The 21,608-nt window shown below is 48.0% G+C and overlaps 1 protein-coding gene across 1 annotated transcript; it reads right to left on the reverse strand.

Moving 5' to 3' along the window:
- Positions 1 to 68: 68 nt before the first annotated feature.
- SLC35F6 (solute carrier family 35 member F6) lies at positions 69 to 21,605 on the reverse strand. The gene is made up of 6 exons (XM_067471772.1): positions 21,440 to 21,605; positions 9,453 to 9,525; positions 7,423 to 7,594; positions 5,152 to 5,364; positions 2,890 to 3,000; positions 69 to 747 (listed from the first exon to the last, which is right to left on the reverse strand). The coding sequence occupies exons 1-6, from the start codon at positions 21,517 to 21,519 to the stop codon at positions 260 to 262; spliced, it is 1,137 nt and encodes a 378-aa protein (XP_067327873.1). The 5' UTR covers positions 21,520 to 21,605; the 3' UTR covers positions 69 to 259.
- Between the last annotated feature and the right edge of the window lie 3 nt (positions 21,606 to 21,608).

The following is a 21,608-nucleotide window of genomic DNA, read 5'->3' on the forward strand; positions in this document are numbered from 1 at the left end:
CAACTTCGGCCCTCCCTCCAGGTGTTTTGGACTCCAACTCCCACAATTCCTAACAGCCTACCGGCTGTTAGGAATTGTGGGAGTTGAAGTCCAAAACACCTGGAGGAGGGCTGAAGTTTGCCCAGGCCTGATATATAGTGAGTAAAATGACCGAAGGGGAGAACAACTTCCCAGAAGTTATGGCAAAACACAGCTGCCGGAGTCAAAGGCATCTATCTGTGCACCTTTCGGTCCCAAAAGCCCTGTGCTGGGGCCGGGCTCAGCTGTCCCCATTGATGGACGCCCCTCCGTCCGTGGCCAAGAGTCCTTCCCTGTCCGTCTCGGGACCCGCGGTGTCGGGAGCCCTCTCCCTCCGGCAGGGCAGTCGGTCCATGAGCGGCTGGTGCAGCCCATTGTAGAGGGCGGCTCCGACCAGGAGGACAAAGAAGCCCAGGATCTGCAGCCCGTGGAAGATCTCCCAGCCCAGGGCCAGGCTGACCGCCCAGACGACCACGGTCCGGAGGCTGTCCAGCACCATGCGGGTGGTGGCGCTGATCTCTTTGGTGACGCTGATTCCGGCGAAGTTGAAGAAGGCGATGCTCTGGATGTTGCCCGCCAGGGCCAGGACGATGAGCGGGCGGTGGCCGATCTGGCAGAAGGCGTCCAGCGCGTCCTCCAGGACAAAGCGGGGCTCGCTGCCGAACTCGCCGGCCGGGATGAAGTACATGGGCACCAGGAGGAGGGAGAGGATGACGAAGCCAAAGAAGCCTGGCCAGAGGAGAGAGCGCAAAGTTACATACCAAGGTCGCATCAGGAGGAAAGAAGCCTCCACACTTGTATATACGGGAAGTCCCCAAGTTACAAACATCTGACGCATAGTTAAGAATGGCACTGAGACAACAGGAAGTGAAAGGAATCTCCCCCTCGGAAGGAAGAGAAATCCACTCCCGGAAGAAAGGAATCTCCACTGAAGCTTTCTCTCTAACCCAGTGTTTCTCAACATTCTTAATGCCGCAACCCTTTAATACAGTTCTGCAGGAAGGTAACGGTGTTCCATGCAGTCATGCCGGCCACATGACCGAGGAGGTGTCTATGGACAACGGCGGCTCTTCGGCTTAGAAATGGAGATGAGCACCACACCCCAGAGTTGGACACGACTGGACTTAATGCCAAGGGGAAACCTTTACCTTATGCATACACATACACACATGCACACTAGCTGTACCCGCCATGTGTTGCTGTGGCCAACCTTCCTCTTTCTCTCCTTTCTTCCTTCTCTACCTCTTTCCTTCTCTCCTTCCTTCCTCCCCTTTCTCTCCTTCTTTCCTTCTCTCCTTCCTTCCGTCTCTCTTTCCTTCCTTCCATCTCTTTTTTCTTTCCCTCACTCTTTCCTTCTTTCTCCACCTTCCTTCCTTGCTTCCTTCTTTCCCTCTCTCCCTTCCCTCTTTCCTTCTCTACCTCTTTCTTTCCTTCCTTCCTTTGCTCTTTGGTCCCATCCTTCCTTCTCTCTCTCTCTCTCCCTCTCTCTCTCTCCCTCTCCTTTCCTTCTTTCCCTCCCTCCCACCCTTCTCTCTTTCCCTCCCTCCCTCCCTCCCTCCCTCCCTCCCTCCCTCCCTCCCTCCCTCCCTCCCTTCTCTCTTTCCCTCCCTCTTTTCTTCTCTATCTCTTTCTTTCCTTCCTTCCTTCCTTCCTTTGCTCTTTGGTCCCATCCTTCCTTCTCTCTCCTTCCTTCCTTCCTTCCTTCCTTCCTTCCTTCCTTCCTTCCTTCCTTCCTTCCTCCCTCCCTCCCTCCCTCCCTCCCTCCCTCCCTCCCTCCCTCCCTCCCTGTTCCATCCCATCCCATCCCTCCTCTCTTTCCCTCCCTCTTTCTTTCTCTACCTCTTTCGTTCCTTCCTTCCTTTGCTCTTTGGTCCCATCCTTCCTCCCCCCCCCCTCTCTTTCCCTCCCTCCCTCCCTCCCTCCCTCCTCTCTTTCTTTCTCTACCTCTTTCCTTCTCTATCTCTTTCTTTCCTTCCTTCCTTTCTTTGCTCTTTGGTCCCATCCTTCCTTCTCTCTCCTTCCTTCCTTCCTTCCTCCCTCCCCGTCCCGTCCCGTCCCTCCCCTCTTTCTTTCTCTACCTCTTTCTTTCCTTCCTTCCTTTGCTCTTTGGTCCCATCCTTCCTTCACTTTCTCTTTCCTTCCTTCCATCTTTTTTTTCTTTCATCTCTCTTTCCTTCCTTCTCTCCCTTCCTTCCCTCCTTCCATCCCTCTTTCTCCCTTCCTTCCCCCTTTCCCTCCTTCATTCCTTTCCTCCAGACGTAGGCTGGAAAAGGGTTGGGTTTGAAGGCAGCACTTGAGAGAGGGCTCCATAGTTAGTAAGCTGGGCGTCTGTGGAAGACTTCCCCTTAACTCAGTTCCTCATGTTGTGGTGACTTCCAACCATAACATTATTATAGTTGCAACTTCATAACTGTCATTTTGCTACTGTTATGAATTGCAAAAATATCTGATATGCACCTCCCTAATGCCCACGCCAGAGCTCCCTGTCGCCCGTCACCACCCCCAACTCCTTCAAGGTCATGCCAGTCACTTCAAGGATATCATCCATCCACCTTGCCCTTGGTCGGCCCCTCTTCCTTTTCCCTTCCGTCTTCCCCAGCATCATTGTCTTCTCCAAGTTTTCCTGTCTCCTCATTATGTGGCCAAAGGACTTCAACTTTGTCTCTAATGGTACCCGGGTCATAAAACACACTGATCTTCTAATCCCCAGTGCCCGGGAAGACCCTCGCTTCCTGCAAAAGTGCCAAAGCGTTGCACCAGAGGACCTGGATAGTTCTGGAGAGACCCTATTAATGAAATCCACCACTAATAATCTAATTGATGAGGACAGAGGGAGCTCCATGGAATTGCAATGATCTGGGCCTTGCTTACCTTCGGTGCCCACCGCCTGGAGGGGATGGACGTCGTGCTTGTAGACAAACTTCTCCTCCAGCACCATCTGGATGGCCACAATCACCTGAGCCATGATGATGAGAAGGTCACCTGCGGAAGGAGGAGGAGAGACCCTGAGCATGCGGGAGAGCAATGGGTAGGAGCCACCCAAAAGTGGGACTCTCTGCCTCGGAGTCTGGTGGAGGCTCCTCCTTTGGAAGCTATTAAGTAGAGGCTGGATGGACATCTATTGGGAGGGATTTGATGGGTTGGACTGGAAGGTCTTTATGGTTTCTTCCAATTCTAGGATTCTGTAGGATCATTATAATTAATGGTTGTAATTATTATCTCCAGACTATGCCCTATGAGGAGTGGCTGAAAGAGGTTGATACGATTAGCCTGCAGAAGAGAAAGTCGAGGATGTTTTGTGGTTTTCCTGAATGAAGGTAGCAGGGGTTTGACTGGATGGCCTACGCAAGACAAGAAACCAGATGTGAGACTGAGAAAGGATTGGGTTATCTTTGGACAAACGTCTGTATTCTACATGGCAGGGGACTTTGGAAAGCATTCCTTGGGGCTCTTGGGCTTACTTGTTACTATATCTCATTACAGGGTACCAAAGGTACCAGTGCACAAGAAAGGAGATTCCACCTGAACATTCGGAAGAACTTCCTGACTGTGAGAGCTATTCAGCTGTGGAACTCTCTGCCCTGGAGTGTGGTGGAGCGCATTCAGAAGAAGACCTACAGACACTCTAAACACCTTTGCAAAAGCATACGAGAAGCTCAGCCTGTCATTGAACATCGAGAAAACCAAAGTGCTCTTCCAGCAGTCACCAACCAATCCCTCTCCAATGCCAGAAATACAAATTAATGGTGTAACATTACAAAACGTTGACCATTTCTACTCCCTTGGCAGCCGCCTCTGCACAAAAGTCAACGTTGGCACAGAAATACAACACTGCCTGAGCTCTGCGAGTGCAGCTTTTCCCCGAATGAAGCAGAGAGTGTTTGAGGACCAGGACATCCATAGGAATACCAAGGGGCTTGCTTATAAAGCCATTGTCCTCCCAACCCTGCTCTATGCCTGCAAGACGTGGACTGTCTACAGACGTCAAACACAACTACTGGAACAATTCCATCAGTGCTGCCTCTGAAAAATCCTGCAAATGTCTTAAAAAGACAGACAGACAAACGTAAGCATGTTGGAAGAAGCAAAGACCACCAGCATTGAAGTGATGCTCCTCCGCCATCAACCCCGCTGGACTGTCCACGTTGTCCGAATGCCTGATCACCATCTCCCAAAGCAGTTGCTCTACTCCGCACTCAAGAATGGGAAACAAAATGTTGGTGGGCAGGAAAAGGGATTGAAAGATGGGCTCAAAGCCAACCTTAAAAACTCTGGCATAGGCAATGAGAACTGGGAAGCCCTGGCCCTTGAGTGCTCACTCTAGCTGGAGGTCAGCTATAACCAGCAGTGCTGCAGAATTAGAAGAGGCATGAATGGAGGGAGAAAGAGATACGTGCCAACAGCAAGTCAGTATTGACAAGCTGGAATGTGTCCAGAGGAGAGCGACTAAAATGATAAAGGGTCTGGAGAACAAGCCCTATGAGGAGCGGTTTAAGGGGCTGGGCATGTTTAGCCTGAAGAAGAGAAAGCTGAGAGGGGATATGATAGCCATGTATAAGTATGTGAGAGGAAGCCACAGGGAGGAGAAGGGAGCAAGCTTGTTTTCTGCTTCCCTGGAGACTAGGACGCGGAACAACGGCTTCAAACTACAAGAGAGGAGATTCCATTTGAACATGAGGAAGAACTTCCTGAGTGTGAGAGCCGTTCAGCAGTGGAACTCTCTGCCCCGGAGTGTGGTGGAGGCTCCTTCTTTGGAAGCTTTTAAACAGAGGCTGGATGGCCATCTGTCAGGGGTGATTTGAATGCAATATTCCTGCTTATTGTCAGAATGGGGTTGGACTAGATGGCCCATGAGGTCTCTTCCAATTCTTTGATTCTAAGTCATGTCAAGCCAACCCCGACCAGGACCGCCTTCCATCTGGAAACCAATGCCCTCACTGCAGGAGAACATGCATGCCAAGAATCAGGCTCCACATTCACCTACAGACCCACTGCCAGGATACCAAACTTGGTGGACAATCTTACTTAGACAACAAGTAAGTAAAGTACTACTAAAAAAGGCTTTTAGGACTACAATTCCCAGACTCCCCTCTGACAGGGGTTAGATGTCATTCCCAAGACTGGAGAACCTACCTGTGATGACCTGGCTGAGTCCGTGGCTCTGCCCACTGCCACTGAGGAGATCGGCCAGGCCCACCAGCACCAGGCCCAGGATGGTGATCAGGATGCCCAGCCACTGGCTGAGGGCCAGCTTGCGGCCCAGGAAAGCCACCGAGAGGAGCCCCGTGAAGATGATGACCGCTCCTCGCAGCATCTGGAAGCTGGAGGCACTGGTCATGTTGAGAGCTGGAAGAGAGGCAAGGAGGGGTGGAACATGAGGAGCTTGTGAAAGAGAGAGACATAGGCTGCCTGACTCATTCAAATGACCATATTTCTCCCGAGTCTTGTGCACCATCCCATCTCATGCACGCTTCAATTTGCAAAATTCTGAAACCCCAAAAAAGATTTGCTGCCAGTCCAGGGCAGCAGAAAACCCTTGCCCTGGAGACGCAATGGAGCAATGGCTTCCTACCACAGGAAAGGAAGGAGATTCCACCTGAACATGAGGAAGAACTTCCTGACTATGAGAGCTGTTCAGCAGTGGAACTCTCTGCCCCAGAGTGTGGTGGAGGCTCCTTCATTGGAGGCTTTGAAACAGAGGCTGGGTGGCCATCTGGCGGGGGTGATTTGAACATGATTGTCCTGCTTCTTGGCAGAATGGGGTTGGACTGGATGCCCATGAGGTCTCTTCCAACTCTAGGATTCTATAATTCAATGAAATGTCATGCACAGTGACAAAAAGTGCATTCGTTGTATTTTGGCCCACTCTGGTTCTCCCTGTGCAAGGCAGCAGTCTCTCAAAATAACAGACATAAGGCAATGATCCTCCCAACACATGAGATTATACGGTGAAGCCTCGCAGATACCAAAATCCATGAAAGCTTTAGTCCTGGCATGGGCAAACTTTGGCCCTCCAAGTGTTCTGGATTCCCACAATTCCTAACAGCTGGATGTTCAAAATGCCCTTGTTCTGTATCCACTTTTGTACCCTTCTCCATTCCCTATATGATTGCAATAAAATTATATGGAGAAGAAAGAAAGAAAGAGAAAGAGAGGGAGGGAGAGAGGGAGGGGGAGAGAGAGAAGGAGGGACAGAGAGAGAGAGAGGGGAAGAGAGGGAGGGAGAGAAGGAAAGAGAGGGAGAGAGAGGGAGGGAGAAGGGAAGAGAGGGAAATAGGAGGAGAGGAAGAGGGTGGGATGGAGAGGGAGGGAGAGGTAAAGAAGGAAAGAGAGGGAGAGATGGAAAGAAGGAAAGAGGGAAAGGGAGGGAGAGAGGGAGGGAGGGGGAGAGGAAAATAGGAGGGAAGGGAAGGGGAGAGGGAGAGAGAGCATGAGGGAGGGAGAGGGAGGAAGGGGAGAGGGAAATAGGAGGGAAGGGAAGGGGAGAGGGAGGGAGAGCATGATGGAGGGAGAGGGAGGGGAGAGGGAGAGAGAGTGTGAGGGAGGGAGACGGAGGGGGAGAGAGAGGGGGGAGAGGGAAATAGGAGGGAAGGGAAGAGGGAGAGAGAGCGTGAGGGGGGGAGAGGGTGGGATGGAGAGAGAGGGAGGGAGAGGTAAAGAAGGAAAGAGAGGGAGAGATGGAGAGAAGGAAAGAGGGAGAGGGAGGGAGAGAGGGAGGGAGGGGGAGAGGAAAATAGGAGGGAAGGGAAGGGGAGAGGGAGAGAGCGTGAGGGAGGGAGAGGGAGGAAGGGGAGAGGGAAATAGGAGGGAAGGGAAGGGGAGAGGGAGAGAGAGCATGATGGAGGGAGAGGGAGGGGAGAGGGAGAGAGAGTGTGAGGGAGGGAGACGGAGGGGGAGAGAGAGGGGGGAGAGGGAAATAGGAGGGAAGGGGAGAGGGAGAGAGAGCGTGAGGGAGGGAGAGGGAGGGGGAGAGGGAGGGAAATAGGAGGGAAGGGGAGAGGGAGAGAGAGCGTGAGGGAGGGAGAAGGAGGGGGAGAGGGAGGGAGGGAAATAGGAGGGAAGGGAAGGAGAGAGGGAGAGAGAGGGAGAGAAGGAAAGGGAGGGAGAGAGGGAGAGGGAAGGAGAGAGAAGTTGAGAGGGAGGGAGGGAGAGAGGGGGAGAGGGAGAGAAGGAAAGGGAGGGAGAGAGAAGGAGAGAGAACTTGAGAGGGAGGGAGGGAGAGAGGGGGGAGAGGGAGGGAAGGAGAGAGGGGGAGGGGGAGAGAAGGAAAGAGAGGGAGAGGGAAGAAGAGAGGGGGAGAGGGAGGGGAGAGGAAGGGTGAGAGAGAGAGAAGGAAAGAGGGAAAGAGGCAGGGAGAGAGGAAGGGAGAGAGAAGGAGGGAGGGAGAGACCCGGAGGCACTTACCGACATACATGAGGCTGGTCCCGGTCATGTCGCAGAGGGCCGGGGGCAGGAAGAGGATGGGGTTGAAGGGCTGCGAGGCGGCCATGACGGGCTCCGTCCGGCGACGGTCTCGGCAGCGGAGGAGGTGGAAGACGGCCAGGCAGGAGAACTCCCCCAGGAACATGCCCACAGCCTGCAAAGCACAAAGCCAAGGCAGCCCAGTCAACATCTGGATCTTGGCCTCTTCCATAACATTATCACCAGGAGGGTCCGGAAGATGAGAATCCACTCCAGGTTTCAGTCTAAGATTTCAAAGTGGTTTTTTCCCAGGGTGCTGAATTCTGGGGACATGCGTTCGGTACTTTCAAAGTGTGCCTCGTATTCCCAGAGCTGGGAGAACAAGGCACACCTCACTAGCATGCGGTGCATCTACATCAGGTGTGGGCAAACTCCGGCTCTCCAGGTATTCTGAACTTCAACTCTCACAATTCCTAACAGCCTACCTGATCTACATTGTAGAATTAATGCAATTTGAAAACACTTTTTAACTATCATGTCTGAGTTCTATGGAATTCTGGGAGCTGTGACTTTTACAAGGTATTTATTTACAAGCCTTCTCTGCCAAAGAGTGCTAGCACCTCACCAAAGAACAACTCGCATTATACTATATAGTAACAAATTTCAAAAAATGTTCTGTTCCTGGTTTGAAAGTGTTATTTCCTGTTTAATTGTGTGGCACTGACTTTGAAAGTAGTTGTTCTACTCCAGAAACTCCCGCAGTGAGGGCATTGGTTTCCAGGTGGAAGGCGGTCTCGGTCGGGGTTGGCTTGACGCGCCTTCCTTTTGGCACATTCCTCTCTTTCACCCTCCTCATGCCTCTTCAAATTCAGCACTGCTGGTCACAGCTGACCTCCAAATGGAGTGCTCAAGGGCCAGGGCTTCCCAGTTTTCAATGTCTATGCCAGAGTTTTTAAGGTTGGCTTTGAGCCCATCTATCAATCTCTTTTCCTGTCCACCAACATTCCATTTTCCATTCTTGAGTCCAGAGTAGAACAACTGCTTTGGGAGACGGTGGTCGGGCATCCGGACGTGGCCAGTCCAGTGGAGTTGATGGCGGAGGACCATCGCTTCAATGCTGGTGGTCTTTGCTCCTTCCAGCACGCTAACATTTGTCTGCTTGTCTTCCCAAGAGATTTGCAGGATTTTTCAGAGGCAACTCTGATGAAATCGTTCTAGGAGTTTCATGTGACGTCTGTAGACTGTCCACGTCCTGCAGGCATAGAGCAGGGTTGGGAGGGGAATAGCTTTATAAACAAGCACCTTAATATCCCTACAGATGTCCCAGCCCTCAAACACTCTGTGCTTCATTCGGAAAAAAGCTGCACTCGCAGAGCTCAGGCGGTGTTGTATTTCTGTGCCAACGTTGACTTTGTGGAGTTGGTTGCACTGTTTGATTTTGTACACAACACTGCAAGTTTATGTTTATTGCCTCTGCTGATAAGAGTAAAGTTTTTCTGTTCCTTTTTCCTCTTGTTTGTGTGTCTTTTGCATGAGACTTGGCTAAAACACACTTTGCGCAACACAACGCCTAGCTGGGTACAGCTAGTAATGATTATAGTAATGATAATAATGATTATTTTTTCTTCCCTGACTCTCCTCATGGCTCAAACATTCAATAAAGGAAGAGAGAATAACCTTGGTTGCATCTAAACTGTATAATTAATACAGCTCAAAATAATTTTTAGCTGCTATGACTCAATGCTATGGAATCCTGGGAGTTGTAGTTTGGCAGGAAACCAGCCCTCTTTGGCAGAGAAGGCTCAAGACCGTGTCAAACTACAACTCACAAGACCCAATATCCGTGGCAGTGGAAGTGGTTGTCAAACTGTGTTAACTCAACAGTGTGGACGCGCCCCATGACTCAGGTAGTGGGTCTGCTTGCCAGAACTTGGAAATGGTATTTCTGGACTATACCTGTAAGGAGAATCAGAGGAGCCTTAACACGGTGACCTTAAAACCGTAGTGTTCCCAGACACTTTCAATCTGCTTACCTGGAGGAAAGGATGCTGGAAGTTGTGTTCCTCTGTCCCATTGCACCCCACGGCGCTCAGTTTGTCGGCCCACCTGGAAGGCAGAGGACACCCCTTTGAAGAACCATATACACACATTTTGTAAGTCCACATCACCTTTGTCTTTCAGGAGCATCATGCACAGAGCGCCACATCCCGAGGTTGCTTTTCTCCTTTCGTTTTGCTTTCAAGACCCAGGTTTCAACAACCCCCATGGCTTCGGATTATCCTCCATACAGACTGGGGATAATGGGAATTGTAAGGCTGGGAAACATTTTAAATGCTTTGAATGCCATTTTCCTGCTTCTTGGCAGAATGGAGTTGGACTGGATGATGGCCCACCAGGTCTCTTCCATCTCTAGCATTCTATGATTCTATGACTACATAACCAAATTTGAAATTTGTTCTGTTCCTGGTTTGAAAGCATTTAATGTGTGGTGCTTACTTTGAAAGTAGTTGTTCTACTCCAGTTGTTCAAACTAGGTTTAGTACAGCTGGTAAATCATCAGCAATTATAAGATCTATCAACGAAAAGGTTGCAAGTTCGAAGCCCTGGGTTGGCGTGAGCTGCCAACTGTCAGCCTAGCTCATTGTTTACCTAAGCAATTTGAAAAAAAAAACTTTAGCTGTGATTACAGAAATTAGGTACTGCTAAAAAAGCAGGGGAGTCATTTTGCAACACCAGAAAGAAAGATCAGAAAATGCTGGGCGACCAAAAGGATGGAGGAAGTCCTGACAGCTCTTCATCAAAGAGGATGGAGCAACAGCACCCCCTGGACTTCCATGGCACTGTTGTGACTCAGTTTGACTCTGAGTCTGAAGCTGAACCCTGTGGGCTTTGTGAGCCAGAGTTCCTACAAGATGATGATGAGGATGATGGGTTACAGATTTCTGTACATGCTTCAGATAGGGTTGACGGTGAGGCTGCTGAAGGGGAAACAGCAAGACAGTTCTCAGGGGAAAAGAATGTTAGTTAGACTGATAACGAGAGTGAATTCCCACACAGCCAGGTGGAGATGCCTTTGCCTCCTTTGCCTTCCCACGGTGATCCAGTCCAGCTGCAGGACCAAGATAAGGGGTTAGAGAGCCTTGAAGATAACCAATTAATGAGCAGGCAAGATCGTCTGCAATTAAGGGTCCGGAGAAGCTCTCGCTTGGTCAGCAAGCGAGAAGCCAAGTCTGCCAAAGGTCATCGCAATGCGTTCATGTCTGCAAAGGGTATTTAGCCTTCTCACTGACACACAGGGGTTGTCAGTTCAACGTAGCTCTTTCCATGCCAACTTCTATAGATTAACCTTGGCTTTAAGCAGCACGCTTCTGGCTTCCTGAGTCTGGGATTTTGGATCTTGTATTCAACTGTTTTCCATGGACTATTGTTTGACCATTGCTTAAAGGATTATGCTTCATGTTTTTGCCTTTGGATCTTGGGAACTGTGTCTTTGGGAACTGGGCATGTTTAGCCTGAAGAAGAGAAGGCTGAGAGGAGACATGATAGCCATGTATAAATATGTGAGAGGAAGCCACAGGGAGGGGGGAGTAAGCTTGTTTTCTGCTTCCTTGGAGACTAGGACGCAATGGAACAATGGCTTCAAACTACAAGAGAGGAGATTCCATCTGAACATTAGGAAGAACTTCCTGACTGTGAGAGCCGTTCAGCAGTGGAACTCTCTGCCCCGGAGTGTGGTGGAGGCTCCTTCTTTGGAAGCTTTTAAGCAGAGGCTGGATGGCCATCTGTCAGGGGTGATTTGAATGCAATATTCCTGCTTCTTGGCAGAATGGGGTTGGACTGGATGGCCCATGAGGTCTCTTCCAACTCTTTGATTCTAGGATTCTATGATTTAAGCCTTATGGAACTTTGCATCTCTTATATTATACTATGTTTTGACGTTGCCTTTTCTTCAAAAACTATAAAATCTATAGCTTTGTGTGATGCAAACTACCCCGAGTTGCAACAGGCACCTCCTTCTGTTCTGTCTGTGTATTGTCTATACAAAAGTGGCATTGAATGTTTGCCGTGTATGTGTACTGTGATCCGCCCTGAGTCCCCTTTGGGGTGAGAAGGGTGGAATATAAATTAAGTGTTGTTGTTGTTGTTATTATTATTAGATAGGCATTGAAAAACTATTAGCAAAATGTGCTGTTACAGGATGTCCCTCCCTCCCTCCTGCAAGAACAATGTTTTTGCAGTTTAATAAACCTTTTCCACGTTTTTATGATAGAACCAATGAGGAAATGACAGGAACAAAAATAGTGTTACATAATGTTATCGCTGCCTTCGACTTGGAAATAAACTCCTCTTAACGCAGGCCACAATGTGTGGTACGTAGCCTCTGCCTGGACTTGCTCCAGTCTTGCAGATGCTGGGCCAAAATGCCTGATTTTTTTGAGAACCTGAGAATGGGATGTAGCAGAGAGAGGAGCAGCGGAGCGTATTTCGCCATGGATCGGATGCCATGGCTGTCAATCTTCCTTTAAGAGATCTCCGGAGCAGCAGTTCTGCAAAAGCGCTGTAAGGGTTCCTTTAAGACACTGCTTCTAAACCGGGGTGGGGGTGTCTGTGATATCATCACAGGGGGTCCCCAAATGATTAAAGAAATATTATGATTTTTATTTGCAGTTAAATAGGAATGAATGAATAAATGAACGAAAGCAAGCTGGAAAGGGAAATGGAACGGAACTGTGAAAACTTTTCATCAAACTTTAAGCAACAGGTGTAATCAGAGGTGATCCCCCCCCCCCAAGGACTCTGTAAAAGATCATTCAAAATTAGGGAATTTATAGTTTTGCCAAGGACACCAGGCTGGAATGATCCCATAATCCCCTATCTCTCCCCCATGTGGGAACCTAAGGCTTCTTCCATGGCCCCACATGGCAACGCCCCTGTAACCCAAACCAGCTCTGACCAATTTGGCTATTATTTGTATTGTTGAAGGCTTTCATGGCCGGAATTACTGGGTCGTTGTAGGTTTTTTCAGGCTATATGGCCATGTTCTAGAGGCATTCTCTCCTGACATTTCGCCTGCATCTATGGCAAGCATCCTCAGAGGTAGTGAGGTCTGTTGGAACTAGAAAAATGGGTTTATATATATGTGGAATGGCCAGGGTGGGACAAAGGACTCTTGTCTGCTGGAGCAAGGTGTGAATGTTTCAACTGACCACCTTGATTAGCTACCAGTATTTAAAAAACTCTAAAATTAAAACAGCAAAACAGCAGAGGGAAAACAATCAGGGACAGCTAATCACCTCTCAACAAAAGATTGCTCCAGGCACTTCCAGGCTATCAAATGCTAATCAAAGTGGTCAGTTGAAACATTCACACCTAGCTCCAGCAGACAAGAGTCCTTTGTCCCACCCTGGTCATTCCACAGATATATAAACCCATTTTCCTAGTTCCAACAGACCTCACTACCTCTGACGATGCTTGCCATAGATGCAGGCGAAACGTTAGGAGAGAATGCCTCTAGACCCCATCAGGCCATATAGCCCGAAAAAAACCTACAACAACCCACTGGCTATTATTTATTAATTTGATTCCTTTTTTATGAATGAAACTCCTGTTTTAGGAATGGACTCTGGCTACTCAGTGCTCCTAGGGCCTTCTATACACTCCCATGAACTCTTATGGACTTTCCATGAACTTTCATGAACTTTTAAGGAACTTTTATAAACTCTTTCCAAACTTTATGGACTTTGGGGGGCTGATGTGACTTCCCCTTAGACCCTGCATGATTCCCCCTCTTCCTATGAACTCTGTGAATGCTCCCCTGCCCAATTCCCCATTCCCCATATGTATGTATGCCTATATGAAAAATATGAAGGAAAAAGCCACTGTTTTCATAAAATCAGCAACTCATGGCTCTGGAAGCCCCTCCTCACTTCCTGAGTTGATTATTTATTTATTTAATTTACTATACTTGTATATCACCTTTCTCAGCCTTATCGGCAACTCAAGGCAGTTTACAACAAGTCAGCACACATAACAACAAAATACAAATTGAACATTAAAACAGTATAAAACCACAATAGAAGCAATAAAAACAAGCATCACTATCATCAGCGTCTCCTAGTTAAATAACGTTGTCCAAGTTCCTTTGTCGAGTGATTCCATTTCCTAGGTTAGTTACTCTGCATTTGTAAACGCTTGCTCATATCACCATGTCTTGCTCCTATAATCCCCTAACAAAGGATTTCGCCAAGTCCACTTGCATGGACAATAAGTAAATGGCTCTTATCAGACCAGACTTCAGAGGGCAAAGCCAGGCCAACGGAGATGATGGGATCAATGGACATTTTAAATCACTCAGCACAAAGGGTGTCTTCCTATCTGCGAGGAACTAGGAAGTTCCCCACAGCTTCTGCATTGTGTCATATCCTGGTTGGGTCGTTGGACAAACATTGGTCACCTTAATCCAGTCAACTAGACATCTCTTCATTGTTTACTTATTGCCTGCCTCCCTTCTCCTACTGGCTTGCTGAGGTCACAGCCAATCATAACAAAGCCAGCTTGGGGGGGGGGGGGAGATAGTAACTTTTGAAACTGAAGGCTATATGTTGTCAAAGGCTTTCATGGCTGGAATCATTGGGTTGTTGTAGGTTTTTTTCGGGCTATATGGCCATGTTCTAGAGGCATTCTCTCCTGACATTTCGCCTGCATATATGGCAAGCATCCTTAGAGCTAGTGAGGTCTGTTGGAACTAGGAAAATGGGTTTATATATCTGTGGAAAGACCAGGGTGGGGCAAAGGACTCTTGTCTGCTGGAGCTAGGTGTGCATTTGATTAGCATTTGATGGCCTGGCAGTGCCTGGAGCAATCTTTTGTTGAGAGGTTATTAGATGTCCCTGATTGTTTTCCCTCTGCTGTTTTAATTTTAGAGTTTTTTTAAATACTGGTAGCCAGTATGTGAATGTTTCAACTGACTACCTGGTTAGCATTTGATTGCCTGGCAGTGCCTGGAGCAATCTTTTGTTGAGAAGTGATTAGCTGTCCCTGATTGTTTCCTCTCTGTTGTTGTGCTGTTGTAATTTTAGAGTTTTTTTTAATACTGGTAGCCAGATTTTGTTCATTTTCATGGTTTCCTCCTTTCTGTTGAAATTGTCCACATGCTCCTTGTGTATTTCAACGGCTTCTCTGTGTAGTCTGACATGGTGGGTGTAACGAGTGGCCCAGCATTTCTGTGTTCTCAACTAATATGCTGTGTCCAGGTTGGTTATACTACACAAATCATCCAGGTGTCCCCTGGGCCATGTCCTTGCAGACGGCCAATTCTCTCACACCAGAAGTGACTTGCAGTTTCTCAAGTCGCTCCTGACACGACAAAAAAACAAAAACAACCCTCTGAGGATGCTTGCCATAGATGCAGGCGAAACGTCAGGAGAGAATGAACATGGCCATATAGCCCAAAAAAAAAACCCTACAACAACCTAGAAGGCTATATATTTTGTATTTCTCGCAGGTTCTAGTCAGGGGAGTGGCTGTTAGCCCCAGATTCTGCCAGCCTAGAAATCGATGCCCTCACTGCGGGAGACAATGCAGATCAAGAATAGGGCTCCACAGTCACCTACGGACCCACCGCCAGGACACCGACCTTGGAGGACTATCATCCTCGGGCTACGAGGGATCGTCTAAGTAAGTGATGTGATGTGGCGGCAAAAAAAGCCAATGGGATTTTGTCCTGCATCAATAGGAGCCTAGTGTCTAGATCTAAGGAAGTAATGCTCCCCATGCTCTATTCTGCTTTGGTTAGACCACACCTGGAATATTGTGTCCATTTCTGGGCAGCACAATTCAAGAGAGATATTGACAAGCTGGAATGTGTCCAGAGGAGGGCGACTAAAATGATCAAGGGTCTGGAGAACAAGCCCTATGAGGAGCGGCTTAGGGAACTGGGCATGTTTAGCCTGAAGAAGAGAAGGCTGAGAGGAGATATGATACCCATGATGTATAAATATGTGAGAGGAAGCCACAGGGAGGAGGAGGGAGCAAGCTTGTTTTCTGCTTCCTTGGAGACTAGGACGCAATGGAACAATGGCTTCAAACTACAAGAGAGGAGATTCTATCTGAACATTAGGAAGAACTTCCTGACTGTGAGAGCCGTTCAGCAGTGGAACTCTCTGCCCCGGAGTGTGGTGGAGGCTCCTTCTTTGGAAGCTTTTAAGCAGAGGCTGGATGGCCATCTGTCAGGGGTGATTTGAAGGCAATATTCCTGCTTCTTGGCAGGGGGTTGGACTGGATGGCCCATGAGGTCTCTTCCAACTCTTTGATTCTATGATTCTATATTTTGTATTTCTTGCAGGTTCGAGTCCAGGGAGCGGCATGAGCTCCCGCTGTTAGCCCAAGATTCTGCCAACCTAGAAACCGATGCCCTCACTGCGGGAGACAATGCAGATCAAGAATAGGGCTCCACAGTCACCTACGGACCCACCGCCAGGACACCGACCTTGGAGGACTATCATCCTCGGGCTACGAGGGATCGTCTAAGTAAGTAAGTATTCAGCTGTGGGAGCCAGAGCCCAATTTCCAATCTATTTTAAGTTCAAAAATGAAACCATTTTGTTCATCACTTTGGGTGTGTATCTACTATTTTACTAGGGCAAAATAAATGTGTGTCAGATTATAACTTTTATATTTAGATTGCAATGTGTTCATATTGCTTTAATTAGGATTGTTTTATGTTTATTGGTAGCCACCTCGAGTCCCTACATTGGGAGAAAAGCGAAGTAAGACTAAAGTAAGCAATTCAGATAAATGCCGGAGAGCCGGGTGCTTTTGTCCTCCATGAGATGACAGCCAAGTCCCTTCGTGGCTGTTTCTGATATTTTGACTGTGGTCAGCAAGAGATCCCAACTGACCCTTGCATGTCTGGCCAGGGCAGAGGGATTGCTCAGACTCACATGGTGGATTTATGGCTCCAGGAAGCAGACAAGGAAGCCTCAGGGCAAACTGGTCAACAGCATGTTTTTCTAAAGCTAATGCAGCAGAATTTCGAGGCACGTGAGCTCTCTTGAAATGTCTCTGGTCGGTCAGGATAGTTAATGCTTACTCAGCCCAAGATAGATAAGTCAAAGGCTGGGAGAAAAAGTCAACTAAAAGCCTTTCATTGAAGGGAATCATTAAAAAAAGGAATGCTGCATTTGGTAGCCATATCAAGAAGGATCCATCTTGACACAGATTGGGTTGACTCATAGAATCCTAGAGTTGGAAAAGACCTCATGAGCCATCCAGTCCAACCCCATTCTGCCAAGAAGCAGGAATATTGCATTCAAAGCACCCCTGACAGATGGCCATCCAGCTTCTGTTTAAAAGCCTCCAAAGAAGGAGACTCCACCACACTCCGGGACAGAGAGTTCCACTGCTAAACAGCTCTCACAGACGGGAAGTTCTTCCTAATGTTCAGATGGAATCTCCTCTTTTCAGTTTGTACACATCTATCTATCTATCTATCTATCTATCTATCCATCCATCCATCCATCCATCCATCCATCCATCCATCCATCGTATTGTCGAAGGCTTTCATGGCCGGAAACACTCAGTTCTTGTGGGTTTTTTCGGGCTATATGGCCATGTTCTAGAGGCATTTCTCCTGACGTTTCGCCTGCATCTATGGCAGGCATCCTCAGAGGGTGAGGTCTGGAGCTGGGAAAAAGGGGGTTTATATATCTGTGGAAAGACCAGGGTGAGACAAAAGGCTACTGTAAGATGGGCTAGGTGTGAATCTAGCCCAATTGAAAAGATTCACACCTAGCCCATCTTACAGTAGCCTTTTGTCTCACCCTGGTCTTTCCACAGATATATAAACCCCCTTTTTCCCAGCTCCAGACCTCACCCTCTGAGGATGCCTGCCATAGATGCAGGCGAAACGTCAGGAGAAATGCCTCTAGAACATGGCCATATAGCCCGAAAAAACCCACAAGAACTGAGCATCCATCCATCCACAACCATTTTTATGCAGCTAGAGAGTGTGTAAAGTTACTTTCAGGTGGGCTACAAATCACACGTTGGGTTGACTCATAGAATCCTAGAGTTGGAAGAGACCTCCTGGGCCATCATCCAGTCCAACCCCATTCTGCCAAGAAGCAGGAATATTGCATTCAAAGCACCCCTGACAGATGGCCATCCAGCCTCTGTTTAAAAGCCTCCAAAGAAGGAGACTCCACCACACTCCGGGGCAGAGAGTTCCACTGCTAAACAGCTCTCACAGACGGGAAGTTCTTCCTAATGTTCAGATGGAATCTCCTCTTTTCAGTTTGTACACATCTATCTATCTATCTATCTATCTATCTATCTATCTATCTATCTATCTATTTATCCATTTATCCATCCATCTATAACCATTTTTATGCAGCTAGAGAGTGTGTAAAGTTACTTTCAGGTGGGCTACAAATCACACGTTGGGTTGACTCATAGAATCCTAGAGTTGGAAGAGACCTCATGGGCCATCCAGCCCAACCCCATTCTGCCAAGAAGCAGGAATATTGCCTTCAAAGCACCCCTGACAGATGGCCATCCAGCCTCTGTTTAAAAGCCTCTAAAGAAGGAGCCTCCACCACACTCTGGGGCAGAGAGTTCCACTGCTGAACGGCTCCCACAGTCAGGAAGTTCTTCCTCATGTTCAGATGGAATATCCTCTTGTCAGTTTGTACACATCCATCTATCCATCCACAACTATTTTTATGCAGTTAGAGAGTGTGTAAAGTTACTTTCAGGTGGGCTACAAATCACACGTTGGGTTGACTCATAGAATCCTAGAGTTGGAAGAGACCTCATGGGCCATCCAGTCCAACCCCATTCTGCCAAGAAGCAGGAATATTGCCTTCAAAGCACCCCTGACAGATGGCCATCCAGCCTCTGTTTAAAAGCCTCTAAAGAAGGAGCCTCCACCACACTCTGGGGCAGAGAGTTCCACTGCTGAACGGCTCCCACAGTCAGGAAGTTCTTCCTCATGTTCAGATGGAATATCCTCTTGTCAGTTTGTACACATCCATCTATCCATCCACAACTATTTTTATGCAGTTAGAGAGTGTGTAAAGTTACTTTCAGGTGGGCTACAAATCACATGTTGGGTTGACTCATAGAATCCTTGAGTTGGAAGAGACCTCCTGGGCCATCCAGCCCAACCCCATTCTGCCAAGAAGCAGGAATATTGCATTCAAATCACCCCTGACAGATGGCCATCCAGCCTCTGTTGAAAAGCCTCCAAAGAAGGAGCCTCCACCACACTCCAGGGCAGAGAGTCCCACTGCTGAACGGCTCTCACAGTTGGGAAGTTCTTCCTCATATTCAGATGGAATCTCCTCTTGTCAGTTTGTACACATCCATCTATCCATCCACAACTATTTTTATGCAGCTAGAGAGTGTGTAAAGTTACTTTCAGGTGGGCTACAAATCACAGATTGGGTTGACTCATAGAATCCTAGAGTTGGAAGAGACCTCCTGGGCCATCCAGTCCAACCCCATTCTGCCAAGAAGCAGGAATATTGCATTTAAATCACCCCTGACAGATGGCCATCCAGCCTCTGTTTAAAAGCCTCTAAAGAAGGAGCCTCCACCACACTCCGGGGCAGAGAGTTCCACTGCTGAACAGCTCCCACAGTCAGGAAGTTCTTCGTCATGTTCAGATGGAATCTCCTCTCTTGTAGTTTGAAGCCATGGCTCCATCACATCCGAGTCTCCAGGGAAGCAGAAAACAAGCTTGCTCCCTCCTCCCTGTGGCTTCCTCTCATGCATTTATCCATGGCCTTCATCATGTCTTTTCTCAGCCTTCTCTTCTTCAGGCTAAGCATGCTCAGCTCTTTAAGCTGCTCCTCATAGGGCTTGTTCTCCAGACCCTTGATCATTTTAGTCACCCTCTTCTGAACACATTCCAGTTTGGACTCACACTGCGTCCAATTCTGGGCACCACAATTGAAGAGAGATATTGACAAGCTGGAATGTGTCCAGAGGAGGGCGACTAAAATGATCAAGGGTCGGGAGAACATGTCCTATGAGGAGCGGCTTAAGTTTAGCCTGAAGAAGAGAAGGCTGAGAGGAGATATGATAGCCATGTATAAATATGTGAGAGGAAGCCACAGGGAGGAGGAGGGAGCAAGCTTGTTTTCTGCTTCCTTGGAGACTAGGACGCAATGGAACAATGGCTTCAAACTACAAGAGAGGAGATTCCATCTGAACATGAGGAAGAACTTCCTGACTGTGTGAGCCGTTCAGCAGTGGAACTCTCTGCCCCGGAGTGTGGTGGAGGCTCCTTCTTTAGAGGCTTTTAAACAGAGGCTGGATGGCCATCTGTCAGGGGTGATTTGAATGCAATATTCCTGCTTCCTGGTAGAATGGGGTTGGACGGGATGGCCCAGGAGGTCTCTTCCAACTCTAGGATTCTAGGATCTATGTCTAGAGGAGGGAAACTAAAGAGGTAGAAAAAAGAGACGGATGCCACAAAGTTACTAATAAATGCCACAAAGTTGAATTTAGAAACGGAAAAGAAAGAATTTGTGATTATTTTGCTCACAGTGGCAAGACTTACCATTGCAAGTCATTGCAAGATAATAACCTATCTCATGCTGGAAGCATGGTATGGGGAGGTATGTAATGCAGCCCAAAACAATCAATTATCAATGGAAATTAGGGTATTGGGGGGGGGGGGAATGGCATGATCAGAATTTGACTCATATTGGTAGGCTTTCATTAAATATATTAAATCTATATAAATAAAAATGTAATGTTTGTTTGTGGGATTCACATAACCCCAAAACCACTGGGTGAATTGCCACCAAATTTGGCCGCAAGACACTTACAAACCCAAAGAGCGAGCATCACTCAAAAAAATTGATTTTGTCATTTGGAAGTTGTAGTTGCTGGGATTTATAGTTCACCTACAACCAATGAGCATTCTGAACTCCAGCAATGATGGACTTGAACCCAACATGGCACAAAGGACTCCCATGACCAACAGAAAACACTAGAAGGGTTTAGGGGGCATTGACCTTGAGTTTTGGAGTTATAGTTCACCTACATCCAGAGAGCACTGTGGACTCAAACAATGATGGATCTGGACCAAACTTGGCACAAATATTCCATATACCCAAATATGAACGCAGATAGAGTTTGGGGAAAATAGACCTTGACATTTGGGAGCTGTAGTTACTGGGATTTATAGTTCACCTACTACCAAAGAGCATTCTGAACCCCACCAACGACAGAATTGGAGCAAATATTCCCACATGGAACCCCCATGACCAACAGAAAATACTTATGGCCATCCCTTCACCAAGGAAGGAAATGTAATCAAAGCCCTCCTGACAGAGAACCATCCAGCCACAGATATAGATAGATATGATTCACACATAGTGAGATATAGTATCACAGATTTGAAAGGAACCCCTAAACAAGGACAATTCTATGTTGCATGCATGTTCCAGAGTAGGCAAACCAGACAATCCCCACATCAACACAAGCATAAAGAAATGGTATATATTAGAAACCAACATTTTCCAGATCGGAAGACTGGGCCACAGCAACGTGTGGCAGGGGAAGGCTAGTAAATAAATACATAAATATATGTAATAAAACAAATCATTTCAGTGAGATACCATCCCTTCTAACTCTGTTATGATTCTCAGATCCCTTTCCCATGGATTGTTTACAAAGCCTGTAGACTATGACCAAGCTTGCAGGCATGGGCCAACTTGGGTCCTCCCTCCAGGTGTTTTGGACTTCAACTCCCACAATTCCTAGCAGCCGGTAGGCTGCTAGGAATTGTGGGAGTTGAAGTCCAAAACACCTGGAGGGAGGACCCAAGTTGGCCCATGCCTGTTCCATAGACATGACCCACTGCAAAGCCCTTTTTGCTGCATGCACCACCACCATGCATCCTCCAAAGCTCAGTCCTTGCAATCCTCTCTCTACCAAAGACATTGGGAAGCTATGGGTCATTCCCACCCCCACCACCCCAAGGCAGGGCCTCGATCCGGAGACTCACTTGGCCGAGAGGGTGTTGATGGAGCCGGTGACCAGCATGAGGCCGGCCAAGAAGAGCTGGTACTTGGTCCAGGTCGCCATCCTGCCTCCAACACTCGCCCACCAAAGGCCAAAGGACTAGGGAAAGAGGAGGAAGAAGAGGCGGTCACATGACCACCCCAACCAGCTGA

The sequence above is a fragment of the Anolis sagrei genome, chromosome 1 (genome assembly GCF_037176765.1).
Source record: "Anolis sagrei isolate rAnoSag1 chromosome 1, rAnoSag1.mat, whole genome shotgun sequence".
Lineage (NCBI taxonomy): Eukaryota > Metazoa > Chordata > Lepidosauria > Squamata > Dactyloidae > Anolis > Anolis sagrei.